Below are 25,333 nucleotides of genomic sequence, written 5' to 3' on the forward strand. Positions count from 1 at the left end.
AAACTTTAGAAAATCAGAAGTTTTATCAAATCCTCCTCATTCCTTCTTTTTGTTTGCTTGTCACAGTGACTCTGTTAGGCTACTGAGAGTCTCTACTGGTCTAAACATCTCCTAGAGCTTTAACACAAAGAACTTTAAATATATCAACAACTCTTCTCACCGCCTTGAAATTCTCTCGATGGTAACAGTGTGCAGCAACGATACTAGAGCACTGTTTAGAGTGGGAAAGACAGCCTGGTGTTTCTGTATTAAAGCTTCGTTTCTCAGCGGGCCTTTCTACCAGACGCGTGTTCCGGTGAAGCCTCCGCAGTCGAAGTAAAATAACTGAAAATAAACTGTAGATATTTTTTGAGAAGTGCAAATTTTTATGTATTTATTGTTCTGAGAGTCGATAGATAAAATATTGTTTCTTCTTCTTCTAAATAAGTTATAAATTAAAAAAAAAATCTCAAGTCCTACACCTAAAGTAGAGGAGGAGATGAGCCACTTTACATTACAAAAGTCTGGGAAACAAATATATTTTCTGCTGCGGACTTTAGTTCAGGTTGTGATGCATTATGGTCTATTTTGACTAATGTATACCACTTCTATTCTCAACCATGATTTGTTTGTTGGAAAAAAGCAGTTTAAATTTCAAACAGAAATTATCTCACAATGGGAACACATCATGACATAGTTTTGGCTGCCATAAAACACTCACTAATACTTTTATTGTTTTGTTTTCCACCAGCAGATAACCGCAGCAGCAGTTTACCATCTGTTCTTTTTGTTTATTTCCTCTAAAATTATTCACTCGTCTCTCTGCCACTTTGCCTCCTTCCTCACATGAAACACGCTGCTCTCTTTGCTCCTTGTGGCTCGAGAAAGCTCTGTCACACATATCAGCGGCCCTGAGCTTAACTCAGCCTTTTCTTTCAGTAACAAAGAGACCCATGCCATTTATTCTGGGCTAAGTGCTTCTCACAAGCGGCAGTTAACGGCTGAAAAAAGACCCCGGCGGCCCACAGAGCTTCTGCATTTATTGTGTCCACAGAGCTAAGACTTCCTCAGGGTAAAGAGGTTTTTATGTATGTGATAATAAATGCATAGCCATTTACCTGCATTGTATCCCACGGGTTAAAGGTTAAACTTTAGATAAATAAGATTCTTTCTCTGAGCTTAAGGGAAGTTTCAGGACCATCCTAAAAAAGCGAGTTACCTTTGGTGTGTTTAGTTACAGTTTTTCTGTTAAACACACACACACTGACACACACACACACACACTGTTTACAGCTTCCCTTCCAGTCGTCCTCAATGTTCCTGCGTTGCCTCTGCCTTTGAAACGAGAAGAGTTACATCATGTCTCTCCGCATACATAATCCCCTAAAAGGCACTAATTATCCAACCCATTTCATTCAGTGTGTTTGTTGTGGTTTTAACCTCTGCTCCTGTTTACCTTTAGAGCTGGTTTCATTGTTTTGATGAACTGATTTATTATGTTTCTGTGGTTTGTTTACCACACGAGACATTAGAAGATTTACATAGTCTTTGTAAAATATGAATGAAACAATAATAATAATAATAAATAAATAAATTAGGTGTTATAGCAGTTTAAAAATTGGATTATGTGTCAAACCTATTAATTGAGCTCACAGTGTTTCAGTTTGATTCTGGACTTATTTCTGTTATTGTTACCAAAGAAAAAAAAAGTTCTATCTTTGCTTCACTGAGTTTATTTCTCCACCGTGCTGGGCTGGAAAACAGTCATTTCCTGTGTGTTTCCTTAATGCTCTGTGTGTTGCTCACCCAAACCACTACATGCCCCTGTTGGGATTATCCTTTTATGACTTTTCTCTATATTCACCGATTTTTCTTCTTTGTCTGCAGGAAACAGTTGAATATGCCTTCCTCATCATTTTCACGATTGAGACCTTCCTGAAGATCATTGCTTATGGTTTGGTGATGCACCAGAACGCATACGTGAGAAACGGCTGGAACATGCTGGATTTTGTCATCGTGGTTATCGGGTAAGTTCTCGCCATCTGTCATCGTCGTAGATGCGCTGCTGTACAAAGCTCTAAATTAAATAAAGTTTTCACATGTGGGGGTCAAAAGGTTTAGCTATTTTTAGTTTTCTATTGGGATTTGTGCCCTTTTCTCAATGTGACACTGAGCAGTATTAGTATGAGGAGATGTTAAAGTTGCTTAAGCCTCTGCTCCAAGTGGCCAAGTGCTAATAGCGCCCCTCATACACCCACAGTATGTGACCCAGAAAAGACAGAGAGAATAAATCAGAGCTTTTCCACCGCTGGAGTGACTCACCATGCCTCCATTTTTAAAAACTTCTTCACTCACACTCTGTCGTCCTGTTGGCTCGGTCCTTGTTGTCACCATAATTCACGTAAGGCGCAAAATATATCTTAACTTAAAAGTGATTAGCATACACAATCATAAAAAATACACAGAAAAGCATTTCTACTGCAACGATAAAAGGTAAACAGCATTTATTTAAAGAACCCCCCAAGGCTCTTTACAAAATGCAAAAATATGTTTTTTAGGAAGACTAAACACACAAGAAAAATCTCAAAAACAAGCTATGTTCACAATATAAGGAGGCAATGGCTAAAGCCTTCTTCTCTCATAACTTCTACATGAGTGTGGAATAGTTACTGACTTACCTTCATAGTAATCCAAGCTAGTTAAAGAGAGAGAAGCACACTCAGTGAAAAGACAAAAAGTCCTACAGTTTAATTTATTACATATTTGGATATATACATGTTATGAGTACATTTTTGTGCTTTATATAATTTGGACTATTCTAAAATGTACCAAATTTACATTAGACGTTTTTAATTGACTAAAAGTACATTTATTGGCACTCTACAAGTAGGTTTATTCACAGTTCTTCTTTTTCACTGAAGTATGAGACCTGAAGTGGTCCTGGCTCTATAAATATAGATCTAAGGTTTTTGTAACTATTCAGATCAAATTAAAATGTGTTGGTAGTAAGTCTATGATCTGATTGGACATGTCTGCTGCCTGCATCTTTAATAATCTACAAAAGCAGCTCAGAGAAGAGTAACCTTGGATCAGGACTTCAAACAAAAAGCTTACTCTCTGTTCTCATGCAAGCAGCTCAAAATGAAGCTTTGATTCTAGCTAATCTAAATAAAACATACAAATTCTATCATGAAAGACAAAATGGCCAAATTTACTCCCTCTTATTCAGTGTTGGATGGTTCATGCCGTGTAACTCCCCACCTCACTCTGCCCTCAATCCTTCCTCCTGCACGTTCTCCTCTTATCATCTTCATCTTCATCCCTCCTTTTCTTTTTTCCCTCTCCTCTTCTTTCTTCCTTCAATCCTCCTTTTCCTGCCTGTATTTTGCCTTTAGTACACACAGTTGAATGGGTAGCTGGGTCAGATCTCCGTCTGTGTGCCGCATGCAGGGTTGATCTGTCATCCAGTCGGATGCAAAGAAGGCTGCCGCCCCTGCTAGGAAGAGTGACTGTTACTGTTAAATCACTGAAATGAAAAACTGAGATTATGCATCTAAGATCTGACGGCAGAGCTGCAGTCCACTTTTAGACAAGGCTCTGTGTGGAAGTATAGTGTGTATATATGGTACAGCAGACCCTGTACACATGTAGCGGGGTGTTAAGATAATTTCCTGTGGTTTGGCCTGTCATCCACAAGACAGTAAAGACAGACAACACCTAAAACAATTCTTTCAAAAACTCAAACAAAAGTGGAGATTTGTGAAATCATTTTTTCCCCTATGTGGAAGAGGGACAATAATTTGTTTCATAAACACGCGTCTACATATGTACATGGCATAAATGTTTATTATTATCCTACGACTGATTGTAAATGGTAGGAGTGTGAGATGTTGTACACCATTAAATGCTTCAGTGAAACCTGATACGTATGTCGATACATCCACCTTTTAAAGTTATGGTAAGTCAGGGATCTGATTTATCACCAGGGTTAGGGTTAGTCGCTAGTTTAAAAAAAAACATTACGGACCGTAATTTACGGTAAATGTTGTTACCTGTGGAGAAGAAAGCATGCAACTTCAGTATGACTTCTCAGACTTTGATGGTACTTCAGTGAAGTCCATCCAGAGAATGCAATTCCGTTTGTAGTTTTCTGGCGCTGTACTTTCCAGATTTGCCCGGGGTTCAGCTCCTGCCAGTGACGTCATCATACTACGGCAATACCGCTCAGCCAAAATGTATTGCATCTCTTTTTCAATTCTGTTCTTCTACATAGGTTTTGGAAAAACTTTAGCAGTTTTGTTATTAAATTCATATTTCTTACTGCCTAAATGTTTTTGAACGTGGTAACGCAACTTCCGTAAGTCGTTCATCCAGCCAGTCATCTAGTTTGATGTCATCAACAGGCACAGGATCCCGAGTCGGCCAGAAGAAAACATATGGCGTCCCCCAAAGATGATAGTCCCTGACCCTGTGTACTTTTTATGGCTATTTGTTATGAAGCCGCCAATATTTTTCAACAACTGAACATGATTTTATTCATTTTCAACAAAATTTTGATGGATATTTCCAGAGATTACAGGTAAAAACTACACATTGTCTCTTTAACATGTCATCCAATAAAAAAAAGTACTTTGAAAAAGTTTGAAAGACAATTTGTCCAAATCTAAAATGTTTACTCAACCTCTAAGTAACCTCAATACAAACACACTGGTGGCACCTGTACAAACACAATGTCTTGTTTATTTTTCCCAAATTATTGCGTGATTCATTACAAGTGAAACTTGAAAAATTGGAATATGATTAAAGTTCCTTTGTTTCAGTAATTCAAATCAAAAAGAGAAAATAATGCATGAGAGAGACTCATCCATGCAATGCCAGGTATTTCAAGCCTTTATTTGTTATGATTGCAATTATTATGGCTTACAGCCAATGAACCCCCCCCCCCCCCCCCCCCATTCAAAATGTGGCTCTAGAGGCTCTAAAACGCTCTAGACTCAAAGTGTCACACTCTGATCAGTTAATGAACCCAAAACACCTGCAAAGGGTTCCTGAGCCTTTAGATGGTCTATCAGTCTAAGTTGAATTACTGAAATAAATGGACTTTTACCCTCTTTCTTATCTTTCCAGTTTTACCTTTAAGTGATCAGAGCCTAAAAGGTAACTGGCTAGATAGTTGGTCAGTGGCCATGAATCTTGTTTATTTATGTCGTCAAAAGCTATGTTTTTAAAATCTTAAAGAGCGAGTAACACCCAAATTAACTATTTTTGCTGATAACCTGTACAGATGAGTGTCTAATAGTGCTGTAGACATGTGTAATCATTGGTGTGGCAGTGTAGTGCAAATTGCTTTAAAATTTCAGCCCCAAACTGTAATTACATCTGCGTCCTCAGGTTAAAACATTGATTTAGAATCCGCCACAGCTGATTGCCGTAGCGCTGGCAGGGTGACGTTGTCTGTGCAGCACTATGTGGCTGCACAGCACTGGACTCCCGCTGAGTCTCGCCGCACCTCCGCCTGGCTCAACCACCCTCCTGCTGATATGATGCGTTGGCGCTCGGAGCCGCTCGCCTCCTTAAGTAAAACGTCCTCCTTCCCTTTTGTGTAATGAAGGAAGTGAACAGGAAATCCTCCTTCCTGCAGTCAGTTTCCGTGTCTGCTCTTTTCCTGAGCGGTGAGTCTGCTCTATGTGTGTGGTTGTGTGCACGCACGAGTGCGCGTATGCATTTTAACGACTCTTTTTTCCAACTGATAATCTCCAAGAGTGCACGTGGGTGGGTTAAGGCGGGTGCTGCCAATCATTACCTCAGTGCCGCTTTCTCGGTCCTCCAGGCAACACCTTTTTTCCAAGTATTTTTCTTACAGGAAGTCTGGTTGAAATAGGTCTCCACCCTAACTCACACTTTAACTAAACCTTATCTACTTGTATCGGCATGCTTGATGGTGTTGGAATTATGTGAAGAAAAATATCTTGGAGGAGACTTTCCCAGCTGAATAGTAATCAGAGCAACTCTGTAAAGACGTTTGCTCAATCTGACTGACCTGCTGAATTCCTGATTCCTCAGAGGAATGTTGAGTTAAAACTTGTCGATATGGGGTATTTGTCGGACTGGATGAGTAGTGAAACCCCAGTGGCAGATGGGCGGTCCTATGGCTGTAACTCAGTGGAGTAGAAGTGCAGAGCAAACTGTGCTGAAAGGCCATCAGAACTCCTTCCAGCACCTATTGGCAGCTTCATTCACTCTTTTTAGAGCACAGCTTTGATGTGATGAGTCGAGATGATTTCCCCTCCTGGCTTGGTGAGGAATGTCTAACTGACTGTAATGAAGATTCCTTTTTCATGGTGAGAGATTCCTACACACTGAGAGTACGAAGCACATTTTAGGGTAAATCTTTATGTAGAAATTTAGTCAAAAATCACAAAGTCATTTGTTTCTGTTAAGACAAGAGCTGTTAGGTAAGGTGCAGTCTAATTCCTGGAATCTTTAGCTAATTAAGTTCTGGTAATAAGAAGGAACAGGATATTTTTGTGAGGAGGTGAATCATACAGAAAGCATAACTGAGTTTTATTATTACTATTATTACAATTCTGAACCTAATAACACTCACATATTATTTATTATGCAACATAAATTCTACTCAGCACACTTGTGGTCTTTTGGTGCCTATTTTTAAATTATGTTAATTAACATAGATAAATTATTAAAGTCAGATCTGATAAATAGTTTTGGAGTAATTGAATGAGTCGGATTCATTGTTAGCGCTGAGCCACAGCTTGAAAATGTATATACTTAATCTGACTGAACCACATATGTTTTACTTTGATTTTGTTTCTAGACTGAATATTTTGGTACGAATAACTGAATTAAATGTTGGATGCACTGTCACCTGATTGGTTTGCAGCTATGCAAACTTATTTTTTTCAAACTTTTGCTTAATTTTCTACTGATTATTTGGTTTCCTGCCGCAGTCCAAAAGCACAATCAGTGGATTCTGACTGTGTGTGTGAGCGTTTACATGCATGGTTGTGTATCTTTGTGTTTGTCTTGAACATTGCAGAACTGAACTCTGAAATTATTAATAAAAACATAATTTTTGTTCCTCTGGGTATGAAGACTTTAAAGACTATTCTATTCTATTCTATTCTATTCTATTCTATATTTAGACATTAATAATACATAAGAAAATCAGTTGTCAGTTTATATTTGGATTCAGTTAAAATCCAGTGCACATGCTTTCCTAACCACACTAAACTATTTTCTTTCTTATAGGCTCTTCAGTGTTGTCTTAGAATTTCTGACCAAAGAAGATAAGGGAGACGGCGAGGAAGCCACCCACCAACCAACGGCGCATGGCCATGGAGGGAAGCCCGGTGGATTTGACGTTAAAGCCCTTCGAGCCTTCCGTGTGCTGCGACCCCTGCGGCTAGTCTCAGGAGTACCCAGTAAGTGTTCTGAACTTTTCACCTTCACTTAAATGCACTTACAGAATGAAGGGTAGAACTTGTTACTAATGTATTTTTTTTGGTGGTATTAACTCTTTCTTTTCTCAAGTGTTGGGAAAATTAGTTTTAAAATGAATTCGTTTACCTTTTTAGTTCATAATAAAACCATTTAAATGAAGTTCCCAGTTGCAAAAAGGAACTAGTTCAAAGTTCTTTTTTTTTTCAATATCTCGCAGCGAGCCGTTCCCCACAGCATTCTGGCATTTTCCAATTGTTGCCACCCATTCAGTCCACACTGGATCCCAACTGCAGCTTTCATTCCTACAGTTTCATCTCAATAACACGAGGAAAACTTGCTGTTTGAATGCTTTTTTTAGAAAGAGGATTGAAGGTTGATCCAGGCTGAGGTAGGACAGAAGGATGTGCCTCAAGGGACAAAACATTTAAACATGAATTATCTTTTAATTAAAGGTGCAGTGTGTGAGAATATAGTGAGAATTTAACAGTGAGAAAATCCCACAAGAGTCTAATGTTTTCAGTCATGTTGGAAGGAAGATTATACTGAAACATATAGTCAGTTTTTCTCCTTTCAAAGCAAAAGGAGGGACGTAACTACTGTTTACCATTCGTGAGTGTGGGGTTGCCAGACAATTGTAATTTGACGACGGCCGGCAAAAAGCTCCAGAGTTGTTTGAAGTGGTTGCAGTACCCACATTTTACCACAGGATATCATGTTTACTTCATTTCTACATAATGCAGCATTAAGTCACTTTTAAAAATGTGTAAATGAGTCTTCTGACTCATGGGGGGGGGGGGGGGGGGCTGTCAATCACTGCCCCAGTGCTGCTCTCTTGGTCCACTAGGCGACGCCTCCTTTAGGCACCGTTTCCTAACAGGAAATGTGGGGGAAGTAAGTCTCCACCCATGGTGTGACTCACCCTTTAAGGTTTTCTACCATCAGTGAAGAAATTGTCTCTTGCCTGGGAAATTATTGTGTTCAATCACTAATAAAATTCTTTCCTATTTATCTGTAGATTCTAAACTTGGAGTTATCGGTAAACATCGAATCACAATCTAACTGTATCAATATAATATCGTATCGTGATCAAACTGGTGCTTAACACTCCTAATTGTTAATGCCTTTTATAAAATAAAGCTATACATTTTGCTGCTGCTTCTGTAAAGTTACTGTTGAGTGAAGATGTCAAGTCCTCCAGCCCCCACAAGGTGGCATATCCTCATTGTTCTATAAGTACACAAACAAAATGTAATGGTCTGGGGCCTCATTTATCAAGCTTGTTTACGCACAAAACGGGGTTAGAAAACAGTGTAAGCGTTTTTCCACGCAAACTTTGGGATTTATGAAAAAAAAAACTTAGCGGAAAAATGTGTGCAACTTTAAGTTGACTAAGGACCTGACTTACGCACATTTTGTACATGGAGAACACCTGCAGTGCTGCTGCTGAGAAGGATAAATTATGAAATCCTGCAGCATTTTCACTTGTACTGCTTCGTTTTCTCACAGAACAAAACCCCCCACACGTACACACACATGCGCGCACTCACACACATGCGCGCACACACACACACACACACACACACACACACACACACACACACACACACACACACACACACACACACACACACACACACACACACACACACACACGCAGCCTGAAGCGCAGAATACGGAATGCAGATTATCAGCAGGGGGACAGTTTGAGACAGAATGTCTGCATGGTGAATAGTGCGTCTGTGACAGTGTGTGTCCTGTCACTGTGGCCCGATTGATCATGCGCCCTGGCTAGTTGAACAGGGGAGATCTGCATTTGGGCGACTGGTTAGTGCATGTGACTTTCACCTGAGAGTCTAGGGATCGAATCCTGATTGGACCATTTTTTAATATCTGCCACAGATCTCTCTGAAGAATTCACAACATTGATGGCTTTAGCAACGATATACCACTCTTTCCTGGATTTTCTCTTATTTGTTTTGCAAAATCACTTCCTTTCATTTCTCCACCTCACCCACAGGTTCCTCAATTTCTGCGTCTGTGAAATTGCGCTTCCTTGATCTGCCTTGATCTACGGTCGCCATGTCATTGGCGGAGCGCTGCAACAGCCGGCTTATGTATATGCATGAGATCCACAAGGCACTTTGCATTGACTATTTATGGCAGTAAGTGGGCGTGGTGGAGGCGGGATGTGACTAAAATGCAGCTGAGAAACATTCTCGTTATTCTCCGATTTATGAAGCGGAGATTGCGTGCAGCTGTGCGTACTCCATGTTTGATAGATCACAAACCTGCTTGGCATAAGTACATTATTTTTTTTGCTGAGCTTAAAGGGGCATTATGGAAGCTTGACAGCTAAAACATGTACATTTCTTCTTCATACATTCTCCTGCAATGCCCTGGTCCTGTAGAATGAGCCCTGGCATTTTTACTGTGATTGCCTGTTTTTCTGTAAAATCACAGAAAAAGAGAGCTGCTCGGGTCGAGCAGGCTGCTTCATGTACGTTCACGCTCAGGCATAGCCCGTAGCATTTGTTATCAGTAGCTTTAGCAGCAGAGAGGCAATGCCACTTTGTCGCTGTTCCTAACGCCTAGTAACAAAGCTAGCTACATTTCTGAAGACCCTTAGCTACTTTCCGTATAACTTTCTTCTAGATATTTCCTGCAAATTAGCAACAAAATAGCCATTTTTGCTCCGAACCGTTCTTTGAACGTTGCTTCAGCTGTCATCAAGGATATAAATGTTACAGATACAACGGACATCACTGGCGCTTTAGCTCACCTAGTAAGATGTTTGACTCTTGTGCAGTAGACCTGGGTTCCATTCTGGATGTGTACATAGTTGATTTAGAGTTTCTTTTTTGCATTCATGGTATATATTTTTTTACAGTAAGATGCCCAAATTTTTATTTGAGACTCGCCGAATGGCATTGAATTAACAGATAACAAAGATGTGGGTTCAACTCTCATTTTGGAACAATTTTTCAAGCAAGGGAAGGGAATGATCTGAGCATGCAGGAGGACTGACCCATCTTAAACCTTTGTCGGCTGTGCTGAAGAGAAAGGTACAGAACCAAATTATTTAATTAATTAGCTGCGCGTTCTACTGTCCTCTGTCCCCCGGGCCACACACACACACACACACACACACACACACACACACGGGACTGTCTCAGCTGTTATTTTCATTAAGGAGTGTGCACATACAGCATGCGTGCCTCGTGCACGAGCCTACTATTGAAGCTGCCGCTGTGCTTTTGGCCTGAGGGGGCAATCGCGAGCATAAAAATTCAAAACTCCGTAAAGTCCCTTTAAGTACGGTTTTAGTAAGGATTCTATGCAATGTTTGATAAATGAGACCTCTGTTCAGTACATTTACTCGCTCAAAAAGGGGACACGGTTTCTATTTGGTGTCTTGAGTTAATATTTTTGTTCACTCAAGAAGAAGGAGCTAATAGAGCTGTTTTTAATTTTCTTTTTTATTTACTAATTCTCATTCAGCCACAACGAACTAGACTTTTAGTGAGTTCATTTTTCATTTTGCTTAGGTTTACAGGTGGTGTTGAACTCCATCATTAAAGCCATGGTTCCTCTGCTGCACATTGCCCTCCTTGTCTTGTTTGTCATCATCATCTATGCCATTATCGGCCTGGAGCTTTTCATTGGTAAAATGCATGCAACCTGCTACACAGTGGGCTCAGGTAAGTGCTCTCAGCTTTCTTTTACACCTCAAAGCAAATCGGTCTTCTAGTCACTATGTTTATGAAGATGTTTTAACATTAGAAAATCTGCATATTTTTTCCCTGAACAATGCAGCAAGTGAAGTTAACGTAATCATTTATTTATACATGACAAAGTTTTACATACGGGAGAATTTTACTTATTACTTATTATTACTTATTATACTTTTACCCTTTCAAATGAAAAAGTCTTTATTTTAAAGAAAACTCTTACATATTTGATGTTCTAATTATTTATTTCATTAATCAGAATTTATTACCAGTGCTTGACATAATGAGGACGGTTTATGTGTTAAGTGCTTCGGCTGGCTGTGGATTTGGAATAGAATAGCCCTGTTTTACACGGTTTATGAAATGTCACGCAGACCCCCACCACCCTCTGTGGCCAGGATGCCACATTTGTAACTTCAGAGTGGCAGGAGCTTTGTTGGACTTTGAAAAAAATGAGCTGACATACCTGGTGATGCAATACTCCTCCATATTTTTATCTCAAGTGAAATTAAAACAGACCCAGTTATCTAACAACACTTTGCTTTAGGTCCATTTATGTTGAAGAAAAACTCTTAATGCACAGGATAATAATTTTTGACTCAATTTACAGCATTTATTAATGTTTTAAACTAATGTTTTTATATTCACCATTTCAAACAACTTTCATATTAACTAGATGAGTTAATTCCATATTCAGGCTGATTGTTTCTCTTTTCTTTCATAGAACTGATAGGAGAAGAAGAACCAGCTCCATGTGCGATCTCAGGACACGGGCGCCAGTGCCCCATCAACGGCACCGAGTGCAGAGAAGGCTGGCATGGTCCCAATGGGGGCATCACCAACTTTGACAACTTTCTGTTTGCCATGCTGACAGTGTTCCAGTGCATCACCATGGAGGGCTGGACGGACGTGCTATACTGGGTGAGTCTCCTGTTGGCTCTTCCCCTCTGACCACCCAGTCCAGTAAACGTGTGACTGACACATGCCTTCAGCCTCAATGTGTCCTCAAATCAGACACACAAAAGTAATGTGGCTGACAATGTGATGATGAAACTGCTGATCATTTCTTCAGGCAGCCCTTGCCACTCAGACATGATTGACCTCTTTAATGACTCGTTCATATTAATCTAATACTACTGTCATAGCACCATTCATCATCTCAAAAAATTAGTTTTGTTTCAAATTTTACACAATATACATATACAATATATAAATATGATATAGTATAAAAGTTCCCCAACCAGCTTCATCCGCACAGCTTAGTAACAGCTGGTTTTATTGATCCATCTCTCTTTTCAGCACCACTGGTGTCACCATTGATAACAAATTATAAATGGAATGTGTTAGGGAGTTTTCTAAATGTTTGTGCAGGTCCTGGCATGAATTGTATGACCTTGCTTTAATGTTACAGGACTTTAGAACATTTTTGCTAAATTGTCAGGACAAATTTCCTCTCAAATAGTCACAGAGTTGTTGCAGGCATCTGGAACATTTTTGTCACACATGCTATGTTTTCTGAAATTCCTATCTTATCTCGTTTCACTCTTTCTTCCTCTTTTTCCCCTCATTTCTCTTCTCTCTTTCCTCGAATCCTTGCACCTTCAGATGAATGACGCTATGGGCTTTGAGCTTCCGTGGGTCTACTTTGTCAGTCTTGTGATCTTCGGCTCCTTTTTCGTTCTTAACCTGGTTTTGGGTGTGTTGAGTGGGTAAGAACCTCCTTCTCTGTAAGGACAGAGACTTCCTGTTTGGTCACAGGCAGTAGGTTCTCTGTCCTTCCACTTTCTATGTGTCTGGTAATTTGATGTTTTTGGCTCCCGTAGGTCAATGATGCAATCGGATTTGAAACTCCGTGGATTTACTTTGTCAGCCTGATTATACTGGGTTCCTTTTTCGTGTTAAACCTTGTGTTAGGTGTGCTGAGTGGGTAAGAGGATACTTGTGCAGTGAATTTGATCTGCAGTGTGAAAAGTGTGTTTCTATGTTTGGGATGTAGTGGTAGCCTATAAATCAGTATGTGCTTTTGCTGCAGATTTTTTCCATGTGGCACACTGATGCTGACAAATAGTAGACAAATTTCAGTTTTTTCCCATTTTGACTTCAGTTGGTGTTCAATTCTTACATCTTTTTTTACACCAACTGCAACTTGAGTGTTTCTTTTCCCATCCTGTCCCAAACCCTCCCAACTGCCGGAGATAAAAATTAATCTTATGTCTCGCCCTTCACTCGCTCTGTGTTCATAAGCTCTCACCAACAGTTAACTTCCCAGCTCCGTAGAGTCAGAGGTATTACAGTACTGATCAACAGGAGAGTTGTAGTTGTAGATTTTCTTAGGTTAAGATTCTGTTTTAGTGACGCTTCTGTGCAGATTTTTCATTTCACTTTTACTAGAGTGTCTATTTTTGTGTCACACTTTATTTTATTACCTTAAAATATGTAAAAATGTCATTGCTGTGGTGTTCAGTGTTAGAAACAGCCTTCATCTTATATAACTTATAAATGAAAATTTCATGCTAATGTTGCAACTCTCCATGAAACCATCTGTCTGCCTAAATTACTGTTTTTGCAAGAAAGGGACTTTCACCTGAAGGAAATTGCACTGTACTGCTGGGCTTGTCTCATATAGATGTGCATGTCCCTCCAGGGGTTAGGTTTCAGAAAAACACACGACAAATTCACAAGACTCCAATATGCATCTTTAACAAATGAGACAGGAGGTCATGCACATGCAAAACATTATTAGAGAAGATTTAAGTACACACTGACAGGTTTTCCTTTTGTGTGATAAAGTGTGCATCTCGCTTGCTGTGATTATTCCGTCACATGTGTGTGTTAGTGGCCAACAGTGTGTTTTCATTTTAGTCCCTAATTGCCACTTTGACTTCAGAGAGTTTTCCAAGGAGAGAGAGAAGGCCAAAGCTCGTGGAGACTTCCAGAAGCTGCGTGAGAAGCAGCAGCTGGAGGAAGACCTGAAGGGCTACCTGGACTGGATCACTCAGGCGGAGGACATCGATCCCGACAATGAGGATGAGGCTGAAGAGGGGGGCAAGCGCAACCGTAAGCACCTTCTCTTGCCTTGATGACCATCACAAGAAGTTCTTGTGGAGGAAGTTTTACAGGAGTGTTCATTGTTGCTTTAAAAGCTTTTTGGTATGTTGACGGTGAAAAAGAGAGCTCAGTGCACCAGAGCATTTAAACTAAAACAAATAGTCAAAGTAAAGATGGTTAAAGAGCTGCAAAAATACCATCCCAAATGACTGAGCTTCTCACCCTATCTCTAAGGGAGAGCCCAGCCACTCTTCGGAGAAAACTCATTTTGGCCGCGTGTATCCGTGACCTCGTTCTTTCGGTCACTACCCAAAGCTCATGACCATAGGTGAGGGTAGAAACGTAGATCGACCGGTAAATCGAGAGCTTCACCTTCTGACTCAGCTCTCTCTTCACCACGACAGACCGGTACAACGCCCGCATCACTGCAGATGCAGCACCAATCCACCTATCGATCTCATGCTCCAGTTTTCCCTCACTCGTGAACAAGACCCCGAGATACTTAAACTCCTCCACTTGGGGCAGGACCTCATCCCTTACCCGGAGAAGGCATTCTACCCTTTTCCAAACCAAGAAAATGGTCTCAGATTTAGAGGAGCTGATTCTCATCCTAGCTGCTTCACACTCGGCTGTGAACCGCTCCAGCGAAAGCTGAAGATCATGTTCTGATGAAGCCAACAGGACCACATCATCTGCAAAAAGCAGAGACCTGATCCTCAGGCCACCAAAACGGATGCCCTCCACACCTTGGCTGCACCTAGAAATCCTGTCCATAAAGGTTATGAATAGAATCGGTGACAAAGGGCAGCCTTGGTGGAGTCAAACTCTCACTGGGAATGAGTCCGACTTACTGCCGGCAATGCGGACCAAGCTCTGACACCGGTCATACAGGGACCTAACAGCCCGTATCAGAGGGCCTGGTATCCCATACTCCCTAAGTACCCCCCACAAGTGCCCCCTGAGGGACGCGGTCAAACACCTTCTCCAAATCCACAAAACACATGTAGGCTGGTTGGGCAAATTCGCACGGACATTCCAGGAACCCCCTAAGGGTACAGAGCTGGTCCAGTGTTCCATGGCCAAGAAAAAAACCACATTGCTCCTCCTGAATCTGAGGTTCAACAATCCGACGGACCCTCCTCTCCAGAACCCATGAATAGACCTTACCAGGAAGGCTCAGGAGTGTGATCCCCCTGTAGTTGGAACACACCCTGCGGTCCCCCTTTTTAAATAAGGGAACCACCCCAGTCTGCCAGTCCAGTGGGACTGCCCCCAATGTCCACAAGATATTGCAGAGCCGCATCAGCCAACACAGCCCTACAACATCCAGAGCCTTAAGGAACTCCGGGTGGATCTCATCCACCCCTGGAGCCTTGCCACAGAGGAGCTTTTTAACCACCTCAGTGACCTCAGTACCAGAGATTTGAGAGGCCAACCCAAAGTCCCCAGACTCTGCTTCCTCACTGGAAGACGTGTCGGTGGAATTGAGGAGATCTTCGAAGTATTCTGCCCACCGATCCACAACATCCTGAGTAGAGGTCAGCAGCACACTGTCCCCACTATAGATAGTGTTGGTAGTGCACTGCCCCCCCCCCCCCCCCCCCCCCCCGAGGCGCCGGATGGTGGACCAGAATCTCCTCGAAGCCATTTAGAAGTCTTGCTCCATGGTCTCACTGAACTCCTCCTATACCCGGGTTTTTGCCTTGGCGACCACCCGAGTCGTGTTCTGCTTGGACTGCCGGTACCCGTCAGATGCCTCTGTAGTCCCACAGGCCAAAAAGACCTGATAGGACTCTTTCTTCGGCTTGACAGCATCCCTAACCGCCGGTGTCCACCAGCGGGTTCGGGGGTTGCCACCATGACAGGCACCGACAATCCTGCGACCACAGCTCTGGTCGGCTGCCTCAACAATGGAGGCACGGAACAGGGTCCATTCAGACTTAATGTTCCCCGCCTCCCCCAGAACATTTTGGAAGTTCTGTCGGAGGTGGGATTTGAAGCTCTTTCTGACAGGAGACTCTGCCAGACTCCCAGCAGAACCTCACAATGCGTTTGGGCCTGCCTGGTCTGACCGGCATCCTCCCCCACCATCTGAGCCAACTCACCACCAGGTAGTGGTTAGTTGACAGCTCCGCCCCTCTCTTCACCCGAGTGTCCAAGGCATGCGGCCACAGGTCAGATGAAACAACAACAAAGTCGATCATCGAGCTGCGGCCTAAGGTATACTGGTGCCAAGAGCACATATGGACACCTTTAATGTCTGAACATGGTGATCATTATGGACAATCCATGACTGGCACAGAAGTCCAATAACAAAACACCACTCGAATTCAGATCGGGGCGCCGTTCCTCCCAACCACACCTCTCCAGGTCTCACTGTCGTTGCCCATGTGAGCATTAAAGTCCCCCAGCAGAACGAGGGAGTCACTGGAAGGAGCGCTTTCCAGCACCCCCTCCAAGGTCTCCAAAAAGGGTGGGTAGTCTGAACTGTAGTTTGGTGCATAAGCACAGACCACAGTCAGAACCCGTCCCCCCACACGTAGGCAGAGGGAGGCTACCCTCTCATTCACTGGGGTAAACCCCAACGTACAGGCACCAAGATGGGGGGGCAACTAGTATGCCCACCCCTGCTTGGCTTCTCTCAGTGGGAGCAACTCCAGAGTGGTAGAAAGTCCAACCCCTCTCCAGGAAACTGGTTCCAGAGCCAGAGCCAGAGCCATGCGTTGAGGTGAGTCCAACTATATCTAATCGGAACCTCTCAACCTCACACACCAACTCAGGCTCCTTCCCCACCAGAGAGGTGACATTCCATGTGCCAAAAGCCAGCTTCTGTAGCAGAGGATCAGACCGCCAAGGTCCCCGCCCTCGACTACCACCCGTCACACACTGCACCCGACCCTTTTGGCCCCTCCCATAAGTAGGGAGCCCATTGGAAGGGGGACCCACGTTTCCTCTTCGGGCTGTGCCTGGCCTGGCTCCATGGGTGAAAGCCCGGCCACCAGGCACTCACCAACTTGCCCCACCTCCAGGCCTGGCTCCAGAGGGGGGCCCTGGTGACCCACGTTCGGGCGAGGGAACACGTGTTGCTCTTTGTCTGATACCTCCCATATGTACAACCGAATCTTGCATTTAACGTAAGTTCAAATAAAAATATTTCAAACTTTCTTTTTGCATTATGGTGAAAATTAAGAATCCAGAAACACTTAAAGTATTATTTCTTTTATTTTTATCTAAATGTGTGTACAGTTGTGTACAACGGTGTCATCACTCATGCACACACTGGCATGCTTTGAAGTGTGCTCTAAAATTTTACAGCAGTCAGTGTAAACATGTGACACATGCTGGAATCTGAAACCAGCTTCATCTCTGTGTTAGCCTCTCACTGAGGATGCTCTAAGCACCACAGGAAAAAAAATCTTGTGACATGAGCAGTAGAAAAAAACCTCTTAATCTACATCCTCTTTATATAAGCTTCACACATGACACCGTACAACCTGCATCGTAGTTTTAATGTTGGCTCTCTTTCACCCTGTCTGCTCACTGTTTCCTGTATCTTATGTGTCTGTCAGCTGTTTCTGCTCCCGTCTGTCATTTCCTTGTTGTCTTCTTCAACCGTCATCAGCAGTGTTAGATTATTACCTTAATGTGAGCTTAATGTTAACAGCACCAAGCCCATAGTGTTTCTACTTAAATATCCATTTATGGCTTATTTTAGTGTCAGCTGAGAGTACACAAGCTAACATGTTCACATGTCAGTGCAGGTCCTCGTCACCTCCAGATGCTTCCTGTGATTAACAGCTCTCCATGTCGTTCTTCTACCCCCTCAGTGTCTGCAGCCTATGTGACTCCTGCTGCTCTTGTCGTTGTTAAATATTGATGTTTTGAATACTGTTGTCCTGTGGTGCCTGTCTGCTCTGACCCATTTTGATAGCAGCCCATTCTCCCCCCCCCATGTTCCCTCTGCTGTGCCGTTGTGTCTGAATGCATGGACTTGCATGCACATGAAGGGGTGACTCTGGCTGACCTCACTGGGAAGAAGAAGCAGGGAATGTTTGGTTGGTTCAGCCAGTCGTCCGACACTCATGGTAAATCCTGTGTTTTTTTTCCCCTCCAGCTTTAGTTGGTCTGGTCTTTGTGTGTGTGTGTTGTTTTGATGCAACTTGATAGAATAAATAATATTTTTTTATTTAGTCAAAGAAAAGACCAGGGAATTTATTTTAAAAAATAAAACTAAATAAATCAGATATCCAGAGATAACTGTAATACTGAGCTCTGAATGGCAAATGACACATTTGGTGTTGAAAATAAAAGGTAGAAAATGTGACCATCCATTTTTCTCAACTAGAAATAAACTGTTCATGAAACTTGGACATTTTCTATGTTCTCTTTAGACTCTGAATTGATCAGTTATGAGGTTTTTACGTCCCAAAAAGTTTTTTTTCTTTTTCCTGGCACTCATACACCCTCGAAAACAAGCTCATCTTTAAAGAGCAAGTTCACTGAGAAACCATTTAACATTAACATTCATGGACTCACCCATTTTGGCTCGTGGCGGGGAAGGCTAGTGTTGACTTAGTACCAGGACAAAGCAGAGTGTGTCATGTCTAGCAGAAGCTAATATTAGCATTAGCAACTCCATCACACAGCAGAACTCCTCCAGGCTAGTGTTATTTGTGAAGATAAAACATCAACATTGCAAAGTGAACAGTCAGTGGTTGGGACGCATTGATGCTATCCAATCAGAGGTCCATTCACATGTCCAAATATCAGGAAATAAGATACCAAATTCTGTCGTCTTCTGACACTTTTTCCTCCAGCTGAATTCTATGTCCTCAAACAGGTACAGTTTTCCCCAGAGAAGACTTACAAGGCATTGATTCCTACTATAGACCACTGCAAATGGATTCAAAATATGAGTAAAGTTGACCTTCAATCTTACTGACAGTTGTAGAAAACTGGAATTAAGTCCAGAAACGATCACTAAAGCCAGCGCACACTGCAGGATTTTTAAATAGTCAGCTAATTTTCAAACTTTGAGAGACTGCAAATGTGTTGATAAGAACTCACATCCACCAGTTTTATTCCTACAATGTGTGGTGTGTAGTGACTCTGCAAAGATAGTACTCACGAACCGGACATCCCTCTCAGGAAATCTCGTGAGATAAAACGTGACTTTGAAGTAAACTAGCATGGCAGAGGAGGAGCGTGCTGCACGCTTTCATCATCTTGCTTTCTGAATTGCTAAACGTCACATTTAACAGATACCACGTTTGTTTGTCCCGAAAAATCAGACTAAGAAAATCCAACATGTTGGAAAGCAAGAATGTATGATCACAGCAGTCCTGATGTCATTCCGAGCGTACCAGAGTGCTCGTAACACACCCCATTCAGTTGGAAATATTTTTTACATCATCATGATTATCCAACCGTATGAACCAGGCTTTAGATACAGAATAATCTTTTTCAGTGTCTATGTCTAAGACTCTCTGGATGAGGAGGTAAGTGTGTGTATAAAGTGAGCTGGGACCACTCATGCAGCCACATGTGCAGCTCCATTCACTCACAGCTGGCCTATCTCTCGTGGTTTATGTTGTTCTCAACAATTGGAGCCAGAACTAATAAATCCTGGTGACCACTTCATATGTTCTACGTGAGTCGCAGTGCTGATTAAACACTTTCTAGATGCTTCCAAAAGCCTCCTGGAAAAAGATCAGCAGAATTGTTTATTTTTCACTTGCCTTTCATGGCTCAGATTTAAAACCGTAACAGTGTGTGTGTGTGTGTGTGTGTGTGTGTGTGTGTGTGTGTGTCTGTCTAGCCAAACGAGTTACGTCATCTTTTCTTTTACATGTTGTGTTTAATTTGTTCATATTGGTTTATAGTTTTCAGCTTCTGAAGGACCGTTTCTAAAAATATGAAACCTTTATGTTAAACCTGCTAAATAGCCCTTGTTTAGAAATACAGCCGTGTTTGGTGGCAGCCACACATGCTTAACTTCCTGTGCCCCAGTTTAAAAGCAGCAGCTAAGTATGAATCTAGGAAACAGGGCTAAACCCAGATCACTACTCCAGCAGTCAGCACTATTTTCAGAACTGCCTGACAGCTCGGGAGTCAAAGCCGACACGACTACATAAGTTAAGCGGAGGGATGCTCACTCACATGAATTTAAAAGCTGAGACGTTTCATGCAGCTAATCACTATGTGTCTGCACAGCCAGTCCTACCAAAGTAGTGCTTTGAGGGCAGCCTTTCAAACACAAGCATGATTTTTTTATCCTCTTGAAATTAAAATTAACATCAAAACTCACTAGAATTAATCCCACATCCTGCAGGTTTGCATTTTTTCTACTTTTTCCATCGATGTTTGATTCAGTCAAAATTATTTACCTGTTGTCTGATTTCCTGTTTCTTCCCTACCTCAGCTCAGGCACAGAAATGGGAAGAAATCTCTGTGCTGCCACCCTTTGTAAGGGAAACAGGAATGCAACATGCTGTTTTCAGATGTTTAATATGAAACATTTACCAATCAGTAGCCTGGCAAGTCTTCCTTTGTGAATATATAGTCTGGCCACGATCCATTAACCGCTGTCAGTTGTGGGATGGGGTCTACTGTTGTCTTTCAAACTGTCCCCACCTGCTGTCGGATAGTAAAAAATGCAGCATACTCACCGCTACAGATGTCAGTGAAGGAGGCCTTTCATTATACTCCGTCAAAGAAGATGCAAATAAATCTTTTTCTAAATAGACTTAAGTGTCTCTGTCTTCTCTTGACCCAAATCAAAATAGTCCAAAGTTGAAGCCAAAGCTGTTTTAGATGAGCAGTCGCCGACTTGCCATCTTGGTTTGCAGTAACATCCCGTCCACCTGGCTGATAGAGCGCTGTGATTGGGCCACAAAACCAATAGAGCGCTGCGATTGGACCGCTGCAGCAGTCCGCCATTACATCACGGAAGAACTTCATAAAACATGAAAAACATAAAACAATTCATAACTTTTCTGATTAAACACCATCTGATTGGTCAGCCACAATCCTGACTAAGGTTCCAATGAAGCATTCCTAGACCAACGTGCAAAGCAAAAATAATTTTGCTTTGGCAAATGATGGTCTAGATTGTAGAATAACCAATCAGATCATTTTCCCCAAAAAATTAACAAGTGAAGGATTATCATAAAGATCGCTTTCAAATAGTAACAGAAAATATTCCTTGAACCGTCACCTTATCGTGGTGGAGGAGTTTGAGTGCCCTAATGATCCTAGGAGCTATGTTGTCTGGGGCACTTAGTGCCCCTGGTAGGGTCTCCCATGACAAATTGGTCTTAGGTGAAGGGTGAGACAAAGAACGGTTCGAAGGATCTTTCATGGCGGTTAAAATGAAGAGTCGGAGTACCCGGCCCGGAGGGTTACCGGGGTCCCACCCTGGAGCCAGGCCTGGGGTTGGGGCCCGTGAGCGAGCGCCTGGTGGCCGGGCTTTCGCCCATGGGGCCCGGCCGGGCCCAGCCCGAACCGGATACATGGGCTCGTCCAACTGTGGACCCACCACCCGCAGGAGGAACATGAAGGGTCCGGTGCAATGCGAATCGGGTGGCAGACCAAGGCGGGAGCCTTGGCGGTCCAATCCCCGGACAAGAAAACTAGTTTTTGGGACATGGAACGTCACCTCGCTGCGGGGAAGGAGCCGGAGCTTGTGGCAGAGGTTGAGCGGTACCGGCTAGATATAGTCGGACTCACCTCGACACATTGCATTGGCTCTGGAACCCGAGACCTGGAGAGGGGTTGGACACTCTACTTTGCTGGAGTTGCTCCGGGTGAGAGGCGGAGGGCTGGGGTTGGCTTTTTGTTAGCTCCGAGACTCTCTGCCTGTGTGTTGGGGTTTACCCCGGGGGACAAGAGGGTAGCTTCCTTGCGCCTTCGGGTCGGGGAACGGGTCCTGACTGTTGTTTGTGCTTATGGGCCAAATATCAGTTCAGAGTACCCACCCTTTTTGGAGTCCCTGGGACGAGTGCTAGATAGTGCTCCATCAGGGGACTCCATTGTCCTGCTGGGGGACTTCAATGCTCACGTGGGCAATGACAGCTTGACCTGGAGGGGTGTGATTGGGAGGAACGGCCCACCTAATCTGAACTCGAGCGGTGTTTTGTTATTGGACTTCTGTGCAAGCCGCAGTTTGGCCATAACGAACACCATGTTCGAACATAAGGATGCCCACCGGTACACTTGGTACCAGGGCAGCCTAGGTCACAGGTCGATGATAGATTTTGTAGTCGTATCATCTGACCTGCGGCCGTATGTTTTGGACACCCGAGTGAAGAGAGGGGCGGAGCTGTCAACTGATCACCACCTGGTGGTGAGTTGGATCAGATGGCAAGGGAACATGCCGCGTAGACCTGGCAGACCCAAACGCATAGTGAGGGTCTGCTGGGAACGCCTGGCAGAAGAACCTGTCAAGACGGTCTTCAACTCCCACCTCCGGCAGAGCTTTGACCACGTCCCGAGAGCAGTGGGGGACATTGAGTCCGAGTGGGCCTTGTTCCACTCTGCGATTGTCGAGGCGGCTGTTGCTAGCTGTGGCCGTAAGGTGGCCGGTGCCAGTCGTGGTGGCAACCCCCGTACCCGCTGGTGGACACCAGAGGTTCGGGGAGCCGTCAGGCTGAAGAAGGAGGCCTACAGGGCGTGGCTGGTCTGTGGGTCTCCGGAGGCAGCAGACAGGTACCGGATAGCCAAGCGGGGTGCAGCAGTGGCAGTTGCCGAGGCAAAATCTCGGGCGTGGGAGGAGTTTGGTGAGGCCATGGAGAAAGACTATCGATCGGCTCCAAAGAGGTTCTGGCAAACTGTCCGGCGCCTCAGGAGAGGAAGGCAGCAACTCGCTCACACTGTTTACAGTGGGGATGGGGAGCTGCTGACGTCAACTGAGGCTATAGTCGGACGGTGGAAGGAATACTTTGAGGAGCTCCTCAATCCCACCAATGCGCATTCCGAGGAGGAACCAGAGCTGGGAGGCCTGGGGATGGACTGTCCGATCTCGGGGGCAGAAGTTGCTGAGGTAGTCAAACAACTACACAGCGGCGGAGCCCCGGGGGCGGATGAGGTTCGTCCTGGGTATCTCAAGGCTATGGATGTTGTAGGGCTGTCATGGTTGACACGTCTCTACAACATTGCGTGGTCATCGGGGGCAGTTCCTAGGGAGTGGCAGACCGGGGTGGTGGTCCCCATCTTTAAGAAGGGTGACCTGAGGGTGTGTTCCAACTATAGGGGGATCACACTCCTCAGCCTCCCTGGAAAGGTCTACGCCAAGGTACTGGAGAGGAGGGTCCGATCGATAGTTGAATCTCAGATAGAGGAGGAGCAATGTGGTTTTCGTCCTGGCCGTGGAACTGTGGACCAGCTCTATACCCTTGCAAGGGTGATGGAGGGGGCATGGGAGTTTGCCCAACCAATCCACATGTGTTTTGTGGATTTGGAGAAGGCTTATGACCGTGTCCCCAGGGGCACCCTGTGGGGGACGCTCCAGGAGTATGGGGTGGGTGGCTTTCTGTTAAGGGCCATTCAGTCCCTTTACCAGAGGAGCGTGAGTTTGGTCCGCATAGCCGGTAGTAAGTCGGACCTGTTCCCAGTGAGGGTTGGACTCCGCCAGGGCTGCCCTTTGTCACCGGTTCTGTTCATCACTTTTATGGACAGAATTTCTAGACGCAGCCGTGGTGTGGAGTGTGTCGAGTTTGGTGGCAGGAGAATCTCGTCTCTGCTTTTTGCGGATGATGTGGTCCTCCTAGCTTCATCCAGCTCTGACCTTCAGCTCTTGCTGGGTAGGTTCGCGGCCGAATGTGAAGCGGCTGGGATGAGGATCAGCACCTCCAAATCTGAGACCATGGTTCTCGACCGGAAAAGGGTGGCTTGCCACCTCCGGGTCGGGGGAGAGGTCCTACCTCAAGTGGAGGAGTTTAAGTATCTCGGGGTCTTGTTCACGAGTGAGGGTAGGAGGGATCGGGAGATCGACAGGCGGATTGGTTCGGCGTCTGCAGTGATGCGGACGCTGAGCCGATCTGTCGTGGGGAAGAGGGAGCTGAGCCAGAAAGCCAGGCTCTCGATTTACCGGTCGATCTACGTCCCAATCCTCACCTATGGTCATGAGCTTTGGGTAATGACCGAAAGAACGAGATCGCGGATACAAGCGGCCGAAATGAGTTTCCTCCGTAGGGTGGCCGGGCTCAGCCTTAGAGATAGGGTGAGGAGCTCGGACATTCGGGAGGGACTCGGAGTAGAACCGCTGCTCCTCCGGATCGAAAGGAGCCAGTTGAGGTGGTTTGGGCATCTGGTCAGGATGCCTCCTGGACGCCTCCCCGGGGAGGTGTTTCGGGCATGTCCTGCCGGCAGAAGGCCCCCGGGTCGACCCAGGACACGTTGGAGAGGTTACATCTCCAATCTGGTCCGGGAACGCCTTGGGGTCCTGCCGGAGGAGCTGGTGGACAAGGCCGGGGAGAGGACGGCCTGGAGCTCCCTAGTTGGGATGCTGCCCCCGCGACCCGGACCCGGATAAGCGGAGGAAGACGAGACGAGACGAATATTCCTACATTTCAGTTCTCATCACCGAAGGACGTCAGTCTTGTTGGAATCAAAGCTCTGCATCAGTGCTTGCTTTTTATGTTTTTCTAAACGTTTTGCTTTATTTGCCTCAGCGAGTGTTCCCGCCAGTGAAACGGAATCTGTGAACACTGAAAATCAGAACGAGGAGGATGCAAAGACGCCGTGCTGTGGACCTCTGTGGTGAGGCTCTCAGAGTTATTAATAGCATTCACTTTCTACAGTTTACGATCAGCTGCAAACACGTATACTCCTTCTTTCTTTCTCCCAGTCAAAAAATCTCAAAGTCAAAGTTCAGGTGAGTACTTTTGTGTAAATGCTGTTTTTTGTTGTGAGCTGTGCTCCTGCAGGAGAAAACTACAGCTTTTTGTGTGCTTGGCTTTCGCTTTACTTTATCTATAAGGAGCCTTTCCTTGGGGTGATAAATTCACAACTTTCTTAAGGTCAGCATGTACCATAAAGTATTTTTAGAGAAAGCCTTACGCAGTGGTTTTAGCTCGTTTGATATACACTGGTACTTGCAAAGTAGATCCATGCGGCTC

General features: G+C 44.2%; 1 protein-coding gene across 6 annotated transcripts in view; it reads left to right on the plus strand.

The window, feature by feature from the left end:
• cacna1da (calcium channel, voltage-dependent, L type, alpha 1D subunit, a) overlaps positions 1-25,333 on the plus strand; it is an 85,994-nt gene that overhangs the window by 22,656 nt on the left and 38,005 nt on the right. For 4 of the 6 annotated variants that reach the window (XM_070549434.1, XM_070549435.1, XM_070549438.1 and 1 more), the window contains exons 4-12: positions 1,867-2,006; positions 7,249-7,421; positions 10,986-11,138; positions 11,893-12,089; positions 12,774-12,877; positions 14,056-14,225; positions 18,224-18,301; positions 24,887-24,974; positions 25,063-25,089. In XM_070549434.1, the coding sequence (XP_070405535.1) occupies positions 1,867-2,006; positions 7,249-7,421; positions 10,986-11,138; positions 11,893-12,089; positions 12,774-12,877; positions 14,056-14,225; positions 18,224-18,301; positions 24,887-24,974; positions 25,063-25,089 (1,130 nt within the window). The remainder of the gene's footprint in view (positions 1-1,866; positions 2,007-7,248; positions 7,422-10,985; positions 11,139-11,892; positions 12,090-12,773; positions 12,878-14,055; positions 14,226-18,223; positions 18,302-24,886; positions 24,975-25,062; positions 25,090-25,333) is intronic. The other 2 variants (XM_070549439.1, XM_070549437.1) reach the window with 1 other exon arrangement.

The sequence above is a fragment of the Nothobranchius furzeri genome, chromosome 3, assembly GCF_043380555.1.
Source record: "Nothobranchius furzeri strain GRZ-AD chromosome 3, NfurGRZ-RIMD1, whole genome shotgun sequence".
Classification (NCBI taxonomy): Eukaryota; Metazoa; Chordata; class Actinopteri; order Cyprinodontiformes; family Nothobranchiidae; genus Nothobranchius; species Nothobranchius furzeri.